This window comes from Neofelis nebulosa, chromosome 6 (genome assembly GCF_028018385.1).
Source record: "Neofelis nebulosa isolate mNeoNeb1 chromosome 6, mNeoNeb1.pri, whole genome shotgun sequence".
NCBI lineage: Eukaryota > Metazoa > Chordata > Mammalia > Carnivora > Felidae > Neofelis > Neofelis nebulosa.
Window position 1 is genome coordinate 114,558,933 of NC_080787.1, and position 20,370 is coordinate 114,579,302.

General features: G+C 37.0%; 1 protein-coding gene across 1 annotated transcript in view; it reads right to left on the reverse strand.

Annotated features, from left to right (window-relative positions):
* Positions 1-322: 322 nt before the first annotated feature.
* The window catches only part of TRDN (triadin), a 393,952-nt gene continuing 373,904 nt past the window's right edge, over positions 323-20,370 (reverse strand). The window contains exons 39-41 of the mRNA XM_058735145.1: positions 8,162-8,203; positions 6,067-6,102; positions 323-2,724 (exon numbers count right to left, since the gene is read on the reverse strand). Coding sequence (XP_058591128.1) covers positions 2,585-2,724; positions 6,067-6,102; positions 8,162-8,203 — 218 coding nt within the window. The 3' untranslated portion in view covers positions 323-2,584. The remainder of the gene's footprint in view (positions 2,725-6,066; positions 6,103-8,161; positions 8,204-20,370) is intronic.

Below are 20,370 nucleotides of genomic sequence, written 5' to 3' on the forward strand. Positions count from 1 at the left end.
CAGTGCACAGCCTGATGTGGGGCTCAAGCTCACAAACTGTAAGATCATGACCTGAGCTGAAATCAAGAGTCAGATACTTAACCAAATGAGCTACCCAGGTACCCCATAATTATCAATTTTCTACAGATCTTCATCTATTAAGAGAAGTGAAGTGTGGGAGAGAGTGTGTATCTCATACCATTTGGACAAAATGGAGAACTAAAACAATTATTAAATGCTTACATATTTATGACCAAACGACATGAATTGTGAGTTCCCTATTAAAGACAAAAACTTTTAATCCAACCATTTATCTTTTCCTTTTAAAATGTAAAGCACAAACTTGAAGGACTAGAAACACTTTATTTGATGGAACCATACAAACAGATGAGAGTTTAGTTAGTATTTTTGAAGTGCTATCATCATTGTAACTTTAAGCAGATAAACTTTAATTATTATTAACATTGTTTACATCTTAACTGGTTTGTTTAAACTCCAATTACAATAAATTGGCATATTTTACTTTTTATTAAATAGTTTTTATGACAATGAAAGATGCAATGATGCAATGTAGAAAAGCACTCGGAGGAAAAATTAGTGCTACATCCAAAGTATTATTTCAGAAATTTATTTTGACATCATATTCATATTAAGATATGTTGTCAGTGTCCACAGTACATCTGTGAGGTATCAGGTTGTTTGTCTTGAAATCCCTATTTAACACATAGGAAAACAAGCACAGTATATTTAGTAAATTTTCCAAGGGCACACATTGTGTCAAGATAGCACTGGGAACAGAATTTATTTCTGGTATTTTTCTTACATAGTCCAGTGCCTAACATAGTGTCCTAGAAAGAGTAAGTACTTAATACATAGTCATTGAATGAAAGAATGGATAAATCATTCTATGAAATCTAAACAACTGTCATATTTGCTCTCTATTCCCTTCTTCATTAAATTGAAGAAGCCGTAGGAGCAGTTGAGCAATAAACTTTACCAACTGTCCCCTCCACAAGTTTCCATTGCTACATGAAGAAGCTTTGCAAGATGATACCATCTGGTCAGTCCTGAAGTTATACACTCTAGGTCCCGCCAAAAGAGTGTCATTAATCTTGGTTCATTGTAATGTTGGCTTTTGTGGTGTGAGTTAGATCTACCAGCAGGTGCCTGAGACCAACTCTTTTCACCAAAGTCACTGAAAATCCATTATTAATACTGAATGTGTTACTGATGCCCTAGCCTAATATTTTAGTAAATCAGAGTTCTAAATTAGACTTAAATAACTTGATAGTTGTTGAAAATAAGTCACTTGGCTAGTATTGGCTCTGGCTACCTCAGCAGAGGGTAATTATAATGCCAGAAAGGATAACTTAATTTATTTCCTGAGTTCATTTGTCATAAGTTGAGTTGCAACTGTAAACACGATTAAGGTCACAGTGGCATGACTTTCAAAGTTGATAGAAAAATGTGGTAAAGAACATAAGTGTTCATATCACCAGAAGACAAAAAGATGACAAAGCCATAATAGTCATTCCCAGTGATCATCAAGTAAGTTAAAAATTGTCATTTGTTCTATTGGTGCTGATAACCTCTTAACTAAAAAACAAGTAAGACATCTCATGAAACACTTATGGTTCAGATATAGTTCTTCAATTTTGATGACATTCATTTATATACATATATATTTTTTTTTGAGAAAGAAAACCCATTTAACTGTACAGAATGATCCTATTTAAGTGAAAAGAAATGCCTTTGCATTTGTCACCCAAATTTAGTGATTGAACTAAAATTTCATCCAGGTGACATTTTCATTAGGACATAGTCTGGAGAAATCTGAAAATACTACATCTCATTTGCCTTTATGTCAAACAAATGATTCACCAGACCTGCCTAATTGGATGGTATATTTCCACTGGAGTGAATGTCCTAATTATAATTTAAGACAAATCTGAGAGAGAAGGTTTATCAGACATTTCTACCTCATTTTATCATGTCCAAAGTTCAGAGATATTTTGAATTCTGTGTAAAAGAGCATCACAAGGAACTTGCAGCACTCTTTGGTGCAACTATTACCCATTCTTAGAGCATTGCCACAACGAAAATAGAAAGAGACATAAGTAAAACTAAACTATTAAACATCAACTTAGTGGGCAAATTGCGTTTAGAGATCCATATCATAAAGAGTAGCTTTTGTATAGGCTCCTGTACTCCTTAAACTGAAAGCATAGTCTGTGTTTTCATGTAAGAATATATCTAACTGAAATCAGGAATTCCATTTTGTAATCGTGTCAGTTATATTTAAAATATCGTTATTAAGGAAACTTTAATTTGTAAGCAACTCTACAGTGAATAGAAATAGGAAAATATAAAAATCCACACTTAGCAACAAACACAAATAACAGATTCTTGAGCGCCATATCTTTCAACATGTTTGCTTATCATTCAATCCTTTTGCCCACCCTTTCTCTCTAGGCCAGGCAGGAGAGTAAAACATTTTCAGAGAAACTCCCCAGATACATGATTTTAACTGCCTACGCCACTGCAGACAAACAATAGGTCCTATCGTCGAAGTCTCAAAGCAATTGTAAGGGCCATGCATGTGTATCTATTGTCCTTGTTGCTTTTGTCCTGGAGAACTTCGTTGGCCAGAGCTCTCTCCGGGATGATGCGCAGGAGTGACAGGAAACTGAAATCCATAGCCATTGTATCCATCCAAGTAGACACATTGGAAGAAACTAATGGGGCCTATGGAAGAGAGCATGATAATTTGTTAAAACAAGCAGAACATGAGCAGGAACAAAGGTAAATCACAGCCAGATAATACAATGTATGTGGACGTGGGTTCTTCAGCTAGATAGCCTTGACAGTAACTATCAAGTTAATAAACCTCATTGTGTCTTAGATTCCTCACATGTAAAATCAAGACGATAGCAAAAACCTCATAGAAATGTTGTGGAAATTAAAGCAGTAAATATAGGTGAAGCACTTGAAATCTTTCCTGACACATAATAATCCCTTAACAAATGATAATAAAAATTATCTGGCATAGAAAGTCAAAGTACTTACATTATAGGAATCTATTGATGTGCACTGTACTCCAAAAAAATGTTATATAGTTACAGATTTTAAAACATGAGCTTATCTATATGAAAAATATCTATATGAAAAATAACTTTCCTGAGATGGCATAGTTACTGTTTTTTAAATTTTGTTTAACATTTATGTTTATTTTAGAGAGAGAGAGACAGCGCATGAGTGGGGTAGGGGGAGAGAGAGAGAGGGAGACACACAAGGTCCAGGCTCTGAACTGTCAGCACAGAGCCCTAAGCAGGGCTGGAACTCACCAACCGCGAGATCATGACCTGAGCCCGGATGCTTCACCGACTGAGCCACCCAAGCACCCGGGCAATACTTTTTACGACAATGCGTCCAGGTAGCCGCTCTGTTGTCAGAGCAGAGAGCAACACAGAAAATGTGTTAAAGCCAAGCAAGGCAGTGCAGCGTGGTGGGTAAGGGCATGAGCTCCCAATGCTCCCAGGTAGCAGCTTTGTTAAGAGATGGTGATTCTAACTTCTCCGAACAATCATGGGCACCTACTGACTCTTCAGTGTTTTCTATTTTATCTATTTGCCTTCTGTTAATGAACCACAGAGTTTTTGCCAATGGCCAAGAAAGAGAATGACTGTTGAAGTGACTGCTATGTGGAATATGGTGAAGCTGGCCAAATTCATATCAGCCTAAGGGCTTATGAAATAGAATGAAGCAAAGCAGGGGTATTAAGCAGCTAAAGGAAGCAATAAGGAATTATTCTGATTTCATCTCCCTGGGTGTCAGCTGACTTGAATCACTGGTTTTCAGTGATGAAAGTAGTTTGGAGAAATCTTGACTTTGTTCTTTCTTTTCCCCTTCATCTTATCCAGAATTATTTTCTTTTCTGTTGTAGCTTTAAAGAGAGGCAGTAACACAATCTGCCCCCACTCCCAAGGTTGTAAGTGCTTGGGGCTTTGACGGGCCACTGCCAGGGATGGCAATAAAGCTAGACTGCACTGGGACAACTGGGTGGCTCAGTCTGTTGAGTGACTGATTTCGGCTCCGGTCATGATCTCACTGTTTGTTCGGTTGGGCTCTCTGCTGTCAGTGCCGATCCTGCTTCAGATCCTCTGCCCCGCCCCTCTCTCTGCACCTCCCCTGCTCTCTCTCAAAAATAAATAAACATTAAAAAAAATAGCTGGACTGCATTAAGATGAATGGCAGCATCAGTGCTAAAAGTAGAAGAGTCCAGCAGGGACAGGTTACCTTCCAGCTGAACTGTACTAGACATGGGCACATTTCTGAGCATCTACTTAATTGATGCTGATAGGCTGTTAATGAAAATATCATTACATCTGCAAATGTTAAGGCTTATATAAAAAGCTCAGGAATATCAGACTGTAGAACTATTTTATAGTAAGATGGAAATAGGAAGTATTGTTTTTCTACAGAAAATGCCCCAATCAAACTTAAAATATTTGATGAGTTTTTTGCTAAAAATATTGAATTGATTCATTTGTTCATTTTAATTTTTTTTAATATTTTTAAATGTTTTTATTTATTTTTGAGACAGGGAGAGACAGAGTGTGAATAGCAGAAGGGCAGAGAGAGAGACCCACACAGAATCCAAAGCAGGCTCCAGGCTCTGAGCTGTCAGCACAGAGCCTGATGTGGGGCTTGAACTCACAGACTGTGAGATCATGACCTGAGCTGAAGCTGGAAGCTTAACCAACTGAGCCACCCAGGTGCCCCTCATTTGTTTTTAATTAAACTTTTTATTTTGAGATTATTATAGAGTTGCTTGCAGTTGTCAGAAATAATACAGAGCTATTCCCATATACCCTTCACCCAGTTTCCCCACTATGGTGACATCTTTACAAAACTATAGTACAATATTCCAAACAGGAAATTGACCTTGATACAATCCACCTATTCTTTTGAATTATATTTTAATATTTATTTATAAAATAAAGACTTCAACTGTTTATGTGACATAGCCACAAATTTTTACCAGTAGGTTAATAATTGGGAAACTCCTGTTTAAACCAGAAACATGCCCAGATTGACTTTATAGATTTTTGAAATAATAGTGAAAAGTACTGTTTTTCTCAAAACCTGATTATATGAAGGGCTATAATGACTCCCTCTCTTATTTGCTGCAATTGCCTCAACATCTGAAGCAGAGCTTGGAATGTAGTAGGCACTTAATATTTGCTCAGTGAATCAAGTATTAATACGGAGTAGGAGTCATTTGCTGTTGCAGTGGGCATTTTAGTAGCTTCCTGCAGAAATACCTTAAAGAAGCAGTTAGAATCCAGAGAACATTATTGATTTCATTTCTTCAGATAAATGTCTATTCTTTAGAAGCATTAAGCGAAACGAACTTCAGTCATACCTATTTCAAACATTGCTTCTTTTAGTCTGTCCAGCAATGACTGTAATGCAAATGCGAATCCAAAATGTATCGCTTTACCATTTGAAGAAAAATATCTAATTTGGAAATATCAGAATGATGAGAATCTTGGACATTGAATTTTGTAACTGCACATGAATGTTGATTGCATTCTACAATCAACGATCCAAAGACTATTAAGAGCCTGCCACATATCTAGAAAAACCAAAAAGAACTTTCAATCTTAAAAGAAGCGAGTTTCTAAGCAATTGAATTGCTGAGTCTTATTTCTACATTTTTTTCTCTTTGATATAAGAAAGTTCAGCATATCACTTCAGCTGTCTGATTATAAAGCAGACAGTAGCACATATTGAAGCACAAGTTTAGTGAGAGTGCACAGGATCAGAGCTGTGTAGAATGGTCTGCGATAAATGCCACTTCAGTCATTACTTTGTAATTCTTCCAAATACGTGCCTCTTGCCTGACACAAAAAGTGGTGGGCTTATTTTTGAAATATAAATGACCTACTTTAATGTTATTCATCATGTCTGTGCTAAAAATCTTTTTCTTCTCATACTGGTCTTCTTAAGGGGCTAAAGTGCCGGCTTATACTTCTACCTTTAATATAGAATGACTTCATAGTTTTAAAGTAATTATAAACTTACTTTTTTGCTTCTTTGTGGAATACACATCTTCAGCTTCTGGTGTATACAAAAATATGAAAGTAAATAATTTGTACTTTCACAGCTATTAGACAAATATGTAGGGAACTAAAAATGTCTAAATGGTTGCACAATATGAAAGAAACAGGAGCTAATTCCCTCTTTATAATATATTCTAGGTTCTTATTCAGATTCTATTCAATCTCTCACCCTAAAATTGATAGCTAAGAGCCAGTAGCAGAAGAGGAGCCAGTGGAAGAAAAGAATGTAGTGTTCAATATGTACTTGTTCAAACAGGAACACTGGTCCTGATGTGTTGGATGTTGGTGGGTGAGTGCTAGCAGATGCACATATCCTTTTTCTTAGAAGAGGTCTTTAATGTTTAAAGTTATAACATGTAAGAGTGAGCGGGCTAAATAATGAATATTTCAAAGTAATTCTAAATTTAAAAAAAAATTTAAGGTTTATTTATTTTTGAGAAAGAGAGACAGAGAGACAGAGTGCAGAGAGAGGGAGACACAGAATCCGAAGCAAACTCCAGGCTCTGAGCTGCCAGCACAGAGCCCGACACAGGACTCAGGCTCACAAACCATGAGATCATGACCTGAGCCAAAGTCATATGCCTAACTGACTGAGCCAGCCAGCCTCCCCAAAGTAATTCTAAATGTTTGAGGGACTTAAGTTTTTAATAATCATCTTTGCCATGAAAGAATATCAGCAGACTGGTGTCCTGTATTAGTCCCTTTTCTCATCTGGCTCATGGATTTCTCTACTGTAGTGATACGTGCCATGTATTTATCTAGTGATGGATAAATTGAAGCTATCTAGTTGAACCCCTTTATCTAGTGTTCACATTAACTGGTGTTCGCATTTGGGCTTCGGGGGGTTTCTTGTAAAACCCTGAAAGGTAACAAAGATGTGAATGCATGTGTCTTTCATCAAAAGTTAGGTTTTAGATTTCATCAAATTCTAAATATGTTCAAAGACCTTTCTTCTCAAAGTGTGATCCATATTCCAAGAGTTTCACTGTTACTTGGAGATTAATATATAAAGGTAGTTCTTAGGCCCCAACCCACATTTATCCCATTTTAAAAAGATTGTCAGATTATTTATGTATAAAATGATTTGAGAAGCAATTGTCCAGAAGTCAAAAACATGTTAAGAGTTATTGTTCTTAATAATTCAAGTTTTCAAAAAAATCTAAAAATTAAGTATTCGAAAACATATCTTAGGACAAGTGTAAATCATTTCCTAAGACTCAGGTGTCCATTTCTTTGTGTCTTTCCTCAAAACACTATTTTCTATACTGGTAATTAATTCTGGGCACTGCTATAGTACATATATTTTCATGGCAAGAACAACTCTTACACAAGCTCTATTGTTTATAGGCAAGTTTGGAAGTATAATAGAAAATATCTATTATATAACATGCCACTCTAGGGACTCTGGAAACCCTTCAGTAAAAAAAATAAAATAAAATCAGTTGAAACTCTTACAATACAAATAAAGAAATTTAGTCCTGAAAAGACTTGCTCAAGATTATGTATCTAGTTGTGATATATTTTTCTGAAGTTTGAGCTTTTCTTTCTTCCTTTTTCCATCTTTCCTTCCTTCCTTCTTCCTTCCATTTCTTCCTCCCTCCCTTCCCTCCTTCTTTCCTTCTTTCCTTCCTTCCTCCCTTCCTTCCTCTAGCCATTGCTGTTAGTATAGGCAAATTGTTTTAAAATTTTTTAATAAAAATATGTCAACTTCACCTTTAAACATTTATGTGGTTCTCTTTCTATCAAATAACACCCGCATTCAATTCAAAAATAGTGAAATGATGGTTTTGAAATATTGTTCCTGTAAGCAATTGGACAATAAATGCATCTAATATTTACTTTTAAATAAACCAGTGTCTAACTAGTGCCTTCAACATGTGAAGATATGCATATTTTTTCCAAATAATGTAAAAAAGTGGTTTGTCTATAAAATGGGTCTGCCATCTAAATATTACTTAGGAAAAGCTAAAGACTAAATCAAGAATAGTTAAATAAACAGACAAAACATCATAGCCTTAAGAGAAAACTCCTAAATACACTGAAGACAACAAGTTCACCTTCAGCTTTCTTCGAAGCCGGTACATCTTCCAGATCTTCTCCTAGAGAGTAAAGAAAGGACACATCAATCCATGGTTTATTTTCCAGCTTTCCCAAAGAAGAAATTTTGTATTTAAGGTTTTTGAATCATAAGATCTATTACTCTGCGAACTCAGCATTTAGTGTCTCTATGAACAAGAACTTCCTGACAAACAAGGCAACTTCTCTGACTTGGGGAGAGGGTGGGGGGCAATGGATACCATATCAGGTTGTGGTTAGGGCTGACAAAAGCTGGCTATGATAAGAAGAACCTGCAGTGACGCTCCCAAATGTGGCTCTCCTCTCTGACTCCTAACACTCCTTCCCCAAACTACCAACACTTCTGGAATTTAGGACATTGGAGATAAATACATAAGCTAGATCCTGAGAAAAATATCCGCCAGCATATTTTATTAGTGGACTGATTAGATTTTAGTCTTTTGATGGATAATTGTAGAGGCAATTAAAAGACACTTTAAGTTGAACCAAAGCTCAAATACACAATGACTCTTAGCTTACATTATGTAAATTACTTGCTATTTGGTGTACAGGCACATGTGGAATAATGTGGAAGATTTTTAAGTCAGAGATAATTCTAAGAAAATATAATTAAATGATCTTTAAATGTTCACATCAGTTTTTTAGCATTCTTAATGATCTGAAAGAGGGTCGGTTTTCTATTATTTATTCAGATTTTGCATACCAGCTGCTCACTAATAAATAGAAAAGGGGTAAAATAGGTCAGTATGCAAATTTTCTCCAATAAGAAAGAAATGTGACCTTTAGAAAGAGATGTTATTATGTAAAAGAACAAAATGGGAAAAAAGAAAATTACGACCACTTTTTTGCAGTAAATATTTTTAAACTACTTAAAAATTTTAATTTTTTAATTAGCAACTTTGGTGAAAAAATTCTCATCAGGACTCGGAGGCCAAGACTGAGACCCCAAAACAGCTGTTTGTTTGTTTTTTTCCTTGTCAGGCTGGAGCAGAGTTTGAACCAGGAAAGAACCTCTCCAGCTCTGGCCATAATTTACTCTCTACATCTGGGTCTCAGGTAAATTGGTTGCAAACTTGCTTCACTTCCTCCAAGGACCTAGTTCAGGGCATCCGTGGCTTCCTTGTGTTGAGCGTCCCTTGCTCCTGATGTTGGCAGTGTCACTTAACTGTGGACTGGAGCATCCATTTGGGCTGGAGCAGTGAGTTACTAAAATTTCACCCTGATTAGTTTAGAAATATTTAAATACAAGCTTAACTCAGTTAAATGCTGGATTAAATGACCATGGTCTGAAATTGCTCTGTTAGCTGCCATGAATAAAGAAAAGGCATAAATGGGTACATGATATTTTGAAGTAACTTAACTATATTTTTAAAATGATGTCAGAGTTCTTAAAAGAACCAAATGAGGATGGAGTTCCGGAAGATGGCGGCGTAGGAGGACGCTGGGCTCACCGCGCGTCCTGCTGATCACTTAGATTCCACCTACACCTGCCTAAAGAACCCAGAAAACCGCCAGAGGATTAGCAGAACGGAGTCTCCGGAGCCAAGCGCAGACGAGAGGCCCACGGAAGAGGGTAGGAAGGGCGGCGAGGCGGTGCGCGCTCCACGGACTGGCGGGAGGGAGCTGGGGCGGAGGGGCGGCTCGCTGGCCAAGCAGAGCCCCCGAGTCGGGCTGGCAAAAGCGGAGGGGCCGGACGGACTGTGTTCTGACAGCAAGCGCGACTTAGCGTCTGGGAGGTCAGAAGTTAACAGCTCTGCTCAGAAAGCGGGAAGGCTGGAGGACAAAGGGAGGGAGAGCTGCTGAGCCCCCAGACGGCAGAGCTCAGCTTGGCGGGGAACAAAGGCGCTCGCCAGCGCCATCTCCCCCGCCCATCCCCCAGCCAAAATCCCAAAGGGAACCAGTTCCTGCCAGGGAACTTGCTCGCTCCGCGCAAACACCCAATTCTGTGCTTCTGCGGAGCCAAACCTCCGGCAGCAGATCTGACTCCCTCCCGCTGCCACAGGGCCCCTCCTGAAGTGGATCACCTAAGGAGAAGCGAGCTAAGCCTGCCCCTCCCGCCCCCGTGCACCTTGCCTACCCACCCCAGCTAATACTCCAGATCCCCAGCACCACAAGCCTGGCAGTGTGCAAGTAGCCCAGACGGGCCACGCCACCCCACAGTGAATCCCACCCCTAGGAGAGGGGAAGAGAAGGCACTCACCAGTCTGACTGTGGCCCCAGCGGTGGGCTGGGGGCAGACATCAGGTCGGACTGCGGCCCCGCCCACCAACTCCAGTTATACACCACAGCACGGGGGAAGTGCCCTGCAGGTCCTCACCGCTCCAGGGACTATCCAAAATGACCAAACGGAAGAATTCCCCTCAGAAGAATCTCCAGGAAATAACAACAGCTAATGAACTGATCAAAAAGGATTTAAATAATATAACAGAAAGTGAATTTAGAATAATAGTCATAAAATTAATCGCTGGGCTTGAAAACAGTATACAGGACAGCAGAGAATCTCTTGCTACAGAGATCAAGGGACTAAGGAACAGTCACGAGGAGCTGAAAAACGCTTTAAACGAAATGCAAAACAAAATGGAAACCACGACAGCTCGGATTGAAGAGGCAGAGGAGAGAATAGGTGAACTAGAAGATAAAGTTATGGAGAAAGAGGAAGCTGAGAGAAAGAGAGATAAAAAAATCCAGGAGTATGAGGGGAAAATTAGAGAACTAAGTGATACACTAAAAAGAAATAATATACGCATAATTGGTATCCCAGAGGAGGAAGAGAGAGGGAAAGGTGCTGAAGGGGTACTTGAAGAAATTATAGCTGAGAACTTCCCTGAACTGGGGAAGGAAAAAGGCATTGAAATCCAAGAGGCACAGAGAACTCCCTTCAGACGTAACGTGAATCGATCTTCTGCACGACATATCATAGTGAAACTGGCAAAATACAAGGATAAAGAGAAAATTCTGAAAGCAGCAAGGGATAAACGTGCCCTCACATATAAAGGGAGACCTATAAGACTTGTGACTGATCTCTCCTTTGAAACTTGGCAGGCCAGAAAGGCTTGGCACGATATCTTCAGTGTGCTAAACAGAAAAAATATGCAGCCGAGAATCCTTTATCCAGCAAGTCTGTCATTTAGAATAGAAGGAGAGATAAAGGTCTTCCCAAACAAACAAAAACTGAAGGAATTTGTCACCACGAAAAAGAACCAAATGATAGTTACACTTTCATTGTGTAGCAAGAATCTGCTAATTTTTATGGAGGATGTTTATAAAAGTAAACTAATGCAAGGTTCTTGTACACAAGAAATACAGATTTTATTTTTGAGGATTATAGCACACATAAGCCTAAGATGTTTATGCTCTGGATTCATTTGTTACCCCTGGAGAAATAAATATGGGTAGAATAAAAACCCGAGCTGCTTCTCTTTTCCAAATTCTGTATTCTGACCCAGCATAAACTAGCTACGTGATAAAAGCTGGCAAGAAGTGAGTCATATGTCAATTGCTCAAGCTAACCGGGAGAACAGAGGCACCAGAAGGTAAACCGCAAGCCTAGGGCAGTTGCTATAGAGATGCAGTCTCTGTGTAAGCAACTTAACAGCAACAGAAATTTACTGAACTAGGAATAATGAATGTACCGCAATTGTCACTGCTCAGAATACAAAACAGAAATAACACACTTACAATCCATTTACTTGTATAACTTGCGCATTGATTAGGTGAGTGGTGGTTTGGATAAAACAAATACTTGACTCTAAAAAGGTATAATAATTACCATAAAAGATGTATCAACATGTACCAATGGACTTTTAAGAAAACATTTTATGAAGGAAGTTTAATTTATTTTTTATTTTTATTTTTTTCCTTGGAAGGTTTATCTGAAGAAATACACTTAAGATCAGATGCAGAAGAAATCAAGAAATAGCGATATATAATAGCCACACCCAATTTTGGAATCAAATAGGACAGATGTTTCAATTTCTTGCTAAGTTTGCACAAGAATAAGGAATGTGATGTTTTACTTTTGTCAGTTTTTAGGGTCACGTCAGTGCAGATATCCCACTCCAGTCTGAAGAATAAACAATTCAAGATGCTAAAAGTGAATAATTTGATATTTGTTGCCTTAGAGTTCTCTAAGCTGGACAGTGCAATCTCCAAGCCAAACAGGGATGACAAACGTTCCTAAGCCTAAGGACAATGACTGCAAAGCAGAATCAGATGATTTAGAGGCCTTGGGATTCTGTGATAATCTGAGTGTACCTGCATCTTATTTGTGAAAAGGAAGGGAAGGAAGAATTATCCACACTCATCACTGGAACATCATAGCTATTAGAACATTGATTTTTAAAAAGTGATTTGTATACTTTGTATAATTTTAGAACACAATGAATTTTATTTTCTGCGTATGTCCCTTAGTAAACAGTATCTTTTCATTAAAAAAGGAACTCTAATTTAAAATCGGTCCTTTGAGGGTGCCTGGGTGGCTCAGTAGGTTGAGCGTCCAACTTCAGCCCAAGTCATGATCTCACAGCTCATGAGTTCGAGTCCTGCACTGTCAGCACTGAGCCTGGAGCCTGTTTCAGATTCTGTCTGCCCCTCCCACCTGGTGCTCTGTCCCTGTCTGTCTCTCTCTTAAAAATAAATAAAATAGAATGGGTCCTTAATATAGAGGGGAATATGACCGAGGGAGATGGCAAGTTTCAAGTGAAGGCAATCATATGAAGAAAGACTAGATATAGCAAAGAACAGAAGAGAATCAAGGAGCAGGTGGAATGTTGAGGAGGGCAGGAGAAGTGCATCTGCAAAGGTTAGAAAATGTTATCATGTGGAAAGACAGATGTCAGGCTGAGCATTCTCTACTCAATGTCCTAGCCAGTGAAGGTCATTCAAGAAGGAAATCATGTTCTAATGTACTTTGTAAAAATAACAAGACTAGAATATGAGAGAGTGGATTCAGAGAAAGAAACTGGAAATGTATTTTAATAGTCAACATAAAAACAATGATTTCTGCAATTGGAAGTCACTGACAGAGTTGAGTATAAATAAGGCTTCATAGGTACAACTAAATAAGATTGAGTACATGTGAATGCAAGATATTATATAATAAGGGATACCTTAATGCACTTTTTGAGTTTGGAAGAAAATAGTGGTGCCACTCCCAGCAACAAGGAAATCCTAGGAGGTACTCATTAGCTGGGGGCATCATAGGAAATTTAGTTTTCTTTAGTAGGTGTTCTTATTTTAAATCTCTTATATAGATGGAGCAGAGAAGGGTTAAGTGTTGTCCGAGGTCACAGAATGAATTAAGTGACAGGACTGAACCATGGACCCCAGTCTACTTGGATCAGAAGCACTTGAATGAGGATTTATATTTATTTCACAAATAGTATAAATGTTATTCCTGCTATGTTCCAGGCACTGTTCTAAACACTTTATAAATGAGAACATATTTCACCTCCTTGGAAGTGGGTACTATTCCTATTCCCATTTTGTAGGTAGGAAAATTGAAGGCTAGAGACTCAAGATCCCAGGGCTAATTAGTGGGGAAACCTGGGATTCAGACTCAGGCATTTTGGCTTTAGAGATTGTGTTATTAATCACTGTGCCATTCCACCTCTAGAGGCTGGCCTCCCAAACTCAGTTCTCTCTGATTTCAGAACCTATGCATTATACTGCCGGCTGCATAAACCATGAACTTGTGCAGAGCAGAAATGAAAGAGTGTCCCTCTTCTAACAACCCATTTTCTTTCTGGTGGGATCAATAGAAGAGTTACTTATCTGTATTTGAAAATGATAATAACAATGAAGATGAAAATATATCTTTTCTGTTTGCCTAAACACTGTATTTTAGGTAACCTTATTCTAATCAATTAAGAATGAAAATGTTATCCTGACTTTCAAACTGTAGATTTCATCTTTTATTTATACAGAAACTTAGATTCCAAAGGAATCACAAGTATTAATGGCTCTGTCCTCTTATCTAAATCAGACTTCTCCACGATAACAGTCATGAACACACGAGAGGTCTTGTCTGTGTGGCTACCATTTCAATCTTTTAAACATGCTGGTGTCAAAGTCTGGCTTTTGTATAACTCTTTTATACTTACGAAATTACAGCTACAGACACAGAGGTTCTTAGATAGCTATCTAAGAAAACAATAAAATGATCATGATAGGCCTAAATTTTGTATTTTCAAGTAGTGCTTGGTTTTTATCATGAAGTAAAGGAACTTCTTCCTTGTCTCAATTCCATAATCTGCTTCATATCACATAAGTGTCTGTTCCAACACTTAAATTTACGTGTGTGCGTGTATATACATATATATATATAATTTTATAAATTTTATAAAATATATAAATATATAAATATGTACACATATATGTACATACATATTTATATATGTGTGCATGTGTTATTTAAAAAAATTTTTTTATTAGTTTTTTTTTATTTTTGAGAGGCAGAGAGAGACAGAGCATGTGTGGGGGACGAGCAGAGAGAGGGAGACACAGAATCCGAAGCACGCTCCAGGCTCTGAGCGGTCAGCCCAGACCCCGATGTGGGGCCTGAACTCACGAACGTGAGATCATGACGGTAGCCGAAGTTGGACGTTCAACCGACTGAGCCACCCAGGCACCTCTGTGTGTGTGTGTGTGTGTGTGTGTGTGTGTGTGTGTGTGTGTGTTATTTTGTCATCAAGTGTAATGCCCTGAAAAAAAAAATCAGAAATTCTCTTTGTCCTTTGCTTCATAGTTTTTGCTGAACTCTAAGACTGGTCTCCAGCCATTAATCAAAAACAGAATGAGAGCAGGATGGGACTTTAGGAAAGTTCAGGAGATAAGTCTTTGTCTGCATGGAGTCAAAGGTAGCCTTGGTTCTATGAGGCTGAAAACAGATACAACTTAAAAAGCCAGTATGTTGACAGTAAGGAGACTCGTGTGTGTGTGTGTGTGTGTGTGTGTGTGTATGTGTGTGTGTGTGTGTGTGTGTGTGCATATGTTTGTGTGTGTGAGTGTATATAACATTAATACATATGGATATATATATATATATATATAGCATCAATATGGACAGTAATTAATATTTGGCTGACAGAAATTCCAAGAACATAAAGAAATGTGGAGTTTAGCTGCAGTACCAACAGTTATTATGATGTACAATTACATGTATTTATAAATACATGGATTTAATATATGAATTAACAAATTTTATAGTAAAAATGACAGATTTATCATTCTCAACAAACAATCTTATCTTCGTTCCATTTCTTATTCTCTGTAAGGGTGTTCTCAGATTTTTGGTTACAGAAATTTTTAACAGTCTTAAAAAATTAAGGACTTCAAAAAACTTTTGTTTATGTGGATTACGTCTATTGATAATTGATGTAACAGAAATTACAACAGATATTGTTTTTAAACATAAAGATTCTCAAGCAAACAGCTCTTTGGCTGAAAGAGCGATGACTTTCTCACATATCATTTAGCCTTTGGAGAATTCCACTGTATGCTCATGAAAAAACGAGAGCAATAAAGGTAAATAGTGGTTGAATATTATTATGTAAAGTGTTTCAGGTCGCCTGAAAGCGTTTTGGAGACCCTAGGGATCCGTAGACTATTACATTGAGAAATGCTACTCCAGATGAAGAATTCTATCTCTACAAAATAACCAACATTAACAAAAGGAAATAATTAAACATAAACCTGTCAAAAGGAAAGGTAATTATTCAAAAATAAGTTTATTAGCCATATATTACATATGGCTGTATATAGATCAAAGTATTTGAGAAAACAAGAGAGTAAATGTCACCTTTTGAGAAAAACAAAACAAAACATTTTATTTCTCTAACATGGGAACCAGTAAAATAATGCAATATATAAGCAGAACACAGACAAAGCAAAACTGAATTCTTCAAATTAAAAATTATTACAGAAGAAATATCTGGTATGTGCTTTCACCTACCATATATATTTTATGGAAATATATATAATAGCATATAATAGCAACCATGTGCCAATTAACTGCTAATATTGCATTGAAAGAAAAATTTTAAACTGAGTTGAAATATACAATGAATGTAAAATTTTTAGATTTAGCCTTAGATATCAGTTTCTTTCTTGTTTTCTTGCTGGCTTTCTTAACTTCTCTTTTTCTCTCTTTCTTCTTTTTTTTCTATATTAAAACCGTCCCTTCTAAGTTTGGATAACTGTAATAAATTTAACAACACTATCACACATATGTATGTTAATAAATTAGAAACATATTTACAGTGGTTTCTAAAGGTTGTTGGAATCTCAGTTTCTTCTTCGTATAAAGTGTATAAATTCATCATGTGTATTTTATGACGTCTCCTATGTGTTTGTAACATAAAAATGTCTGAAATTGAATCAGTAATCAAAAATCTCCAAATAACCAAAAGTTCAGGACCAGACAGTTTCATAGGCGAATCCTACCAAACATTATAAGAAGAGTTAATACCTAGTCTTCTTGAATTATTGAAAAAAAAAAAAAAAAGAAAAAAGGAAACTTCCAAATTCATTTTATGAGGCCAGTAATACTCTGGTATTACTCAGTATTACCAAAGTCAGATAAAGACACCACAAAAAAAGAGAACTATAGGCCAATATCTCTGATGAACATAGATGCAAAAATCCTCAACAAAATGCTGGCAAATGAATCCAACAATACATTTAAAAAATTATTCACCATGATCAAATGATATTTATTCCTAGGATGTAAGGGTGGCTCAATATTTGCATATCAATCAACATGATACATGCCATTAATAGAGAAAGGATAAAAACCATTTGATCATTTCAAAAGATGGAGCCTTATGTACAAGAACCAAATTATGGAGGTAGCCCGTGTCCATCAATAGATGAGTGGATAAAGAGGAGATGGTATATATAGATGTGCAATGGAATGTTATTCAGCCATAAAAAGGAATGTAATCTTGCCATTTGCAACAACATGGATGAAGCTAGAGAGTATAATGCTAAGTGAAAGAAATGAGTCAAAGAAAGACAAATACCATAAGCTTTCCCTTATATGTGGAGTTTAAGAAACAAATGAGCAAAGGGAAAACAAAGGTGAGAGAGACAAACTGAGGACAGACTCTTAACTATAAAGAACAGATGATTACCAGATGGGGGGGGGATGGCTGAAATAGGTGATGGGGATAAGAGTACACTTATCTTGATGATCACTGAGTAATGTAATAGCATTGTTGAATCACTATATTGTGCACCTGAAAGTAATATTACACTGTATGTTAACTCTACTGGAATTAAACTTAAAAACTTTAAAAAGACCAAAGTAACAAACATTTTCTAAAGGAATTTAAAGTAGAAAGAGCAATGTATGCAGCAGCAAAAAACTTTTTACAAAAGTAACCTGTAATTGAAAATAGCATAGAAAAAAGAAACCATTGAATAAGCAAAAAATAAAATAAAAATGTCAAAATATAAATATATTTTTATTTTTATTATTTTTTAAAAATGTTAATGTTTATTTTTGAGAGAGAGACAGATCATGAGAGGGGGAGGGGCAGAGAGAGAGGGAGACACAGAATCTGAAGCAGGCTCTAGGTTCCGAGCTGTCAGCACAGAACCCAACGGAATCCACCATGAACTCATGAACTGAGCTGCAGTCAGATGCTTAACAAACTGAGCCACCCAGGTGCCCCTAAACATATTTCTTAAAAGATTAGTTTAGTTTTACAAAGTGAATGCCACCTTAAAGTTTTCTTGTAATTTATTCGTTTAAGAAATAGCTACTCTTTCAGCAACAACAATGACTACAATGAGCTCTTTTTCTGTGCAAGTGCCCTACAAGGTACTTTACATTTTCACTTACGTCTCATAACACACTAAAAAATAGGTGGAATAGCTTCATTTTACAAGATAACACTGAGACTCAGTAGATTTAAAATGTGTTAAGCAACACATTTTTAAAGTATTAAATGAAGGTATAAAGCTGAATTTCTTGAGCTTCTAGACCCTCAGTCTTTCAATTAAACATTCTATCTCCACTTTCAGAAGAAAAGGACGATGCTACCTAGAAGTAATTTGCAGTCAAGTAGAGAAAATGGACAAGTATCCAAACAAGTATAAGATACTATGGGTTGCAAGGTAGTATATAACAATCATCAAAACCAGCATGAGATGTTTTCAGTGGTGGTACAATCACTTCTTCCTACGGACGTCAAATAAATTTTTTGGAAGCTATCCCATGGGAGATCGACCATGAAGGATCATATAGCCAGAAATGGGAAGAAAAATACAGGAAAAAAGAATGACAGTATCAAAATATGGAGGAAAATTAGAAACATGGACAGTTGAATTGGTTTGGTATCTCTTATAGGTATACACAGTGATTATAGAAAAAAGACATAAAATGTAGTTTAAGACTGAACTATAGAGGCTTTAGATCCTCAAGCTAAGATGTGTAGAATGTATTCTAAATTTTCCATGAAGAAATATTGAACACTTATTATCTAAATAGCTTAATCAATTTGAAGTTTTGGAGAACTTAATTTATTAGTAGATGTGAAATGGAAGAATGACAGAAATCAGAAAGGGACCTGCTGAAAAGTCACTTCAATGATTCAGAGGAGAAAGAGCAAAGCTAACATGACTTGACAACTGAATTAGAGCCTGACAAAAAGAACGGTGATTACGCAAAGTAGAATTTGAAGGTTTATGTCTACGTGACTAAAGAATAGAAATCATGTGGCAATTCCCTTTGGGATTTGCTGGGGTTGAGGGATAAAGGAAAGAAGGGGGAATAAGATAGGAAGGTCAGTCGTGAGCCTGTGCAGACGAAGAGTGATGCTGAGATTTGAAAATGTGAGACCAGAGTTGATAAGGCAGGTTAGACTTCAGAACACCTTGGGGTCTTACCCACAAAGAGATAGCAAGGTGGAAGGGCCCTGCTGGGAAAGAGTGTGAAGAGGAGAAAAGAAAGTTGACAATGGAAGAACCAATCCTCAGGGCGGGGTGTGTGTGTGTGTGTGTGTGTGTGTGTGTAAATAGCAGAAAGATAATGCTGAGAAAATATCAGAGTGAAGAAAACGGAGTCTGATATTATGAAAACCAAGATTGGAAAATATCAAGAAGGATGAGAGCCCAACAACATTGAGTGCATCAGAGAGGTTGAGAATCGGAGAGGGGTGAGAGAAGGTAATTAAGCTCTGCAATTAGGAGGTCTGGGTTGAGCTTTGAGTTATTTGAGGACAGTGTCAGAGGTTAATACTCAGCTTGCATGAAATAAAAGTCTGAGGAATTTGGTCAAGAATTGGTGGGAAACTTATTGAAGAGGTGTAACTGTAAATGAAAACAGAGCAAAAGCACAACTTCAGGAAGCAGAACGAGCAAGGGAAATTTTTTTATGCCAGAAGAGTCTGAGGATATTCGCAGGTGAAGGGAGGAGGGCTTCTTAGAGCGAGAACTGAACATGCAGGATGGTGGGAGTCGGCATCAAGGAGAGGCAAGAGGGGTGGAGTCAAGGAGAAAACACGGAATGATAAATCTCAGGTGAAAAGCAATGCTTCGTCATCTGAGCATGAGAATGTAAGGGTGGTAAAAGAATGGGAAAGGTTAAAAGAGACTGTAATTTGGAGAAAAGAAAAATTTTAAGGAATCCACATGTATGGCATAGATCATGAATTTCATTTTTCTTGTTTTTAAAGATAACTTTTCCTGTGTAGTGCCCAGCCTGTTCTGTGTACTCTTAGCAAACATGATAAATAAATAAAAATGACCTAAATAATGCAAACATGTGTACCAGCAGTTACTGCATGTTTATTTCTACCAGCAATCTATTTTGATTTGTGTAACGTTTCAAGAAATACTTGTAGGTAAACATCTGGGATCCTAAAGCATCGGCACAAATGTAACTTTGCACGAATTTTTGTTTTCATTTTCACTCCTCCTATTTTATCTAATTCACTGCATCACTTTGACTCTGTAGAAATATCAAAGGCTTAAAATTATTTTCTCAACTGATTTGATGAATCATGTGTAAGTGATTTGGTGCAATATTACATTCTAAGAGTTAACATTTTTTTCAAGAACCCATAAGAATCTGCTGTAGTTCAAAGCAGCAGTTGATAGCCAGTTTATTTTAGTTTTTTGGTGTGAAAGCCTCCTTTATGCAGCTATTATTTTAAATGATCATGAGTTTTAAAGAAAACTAACTACG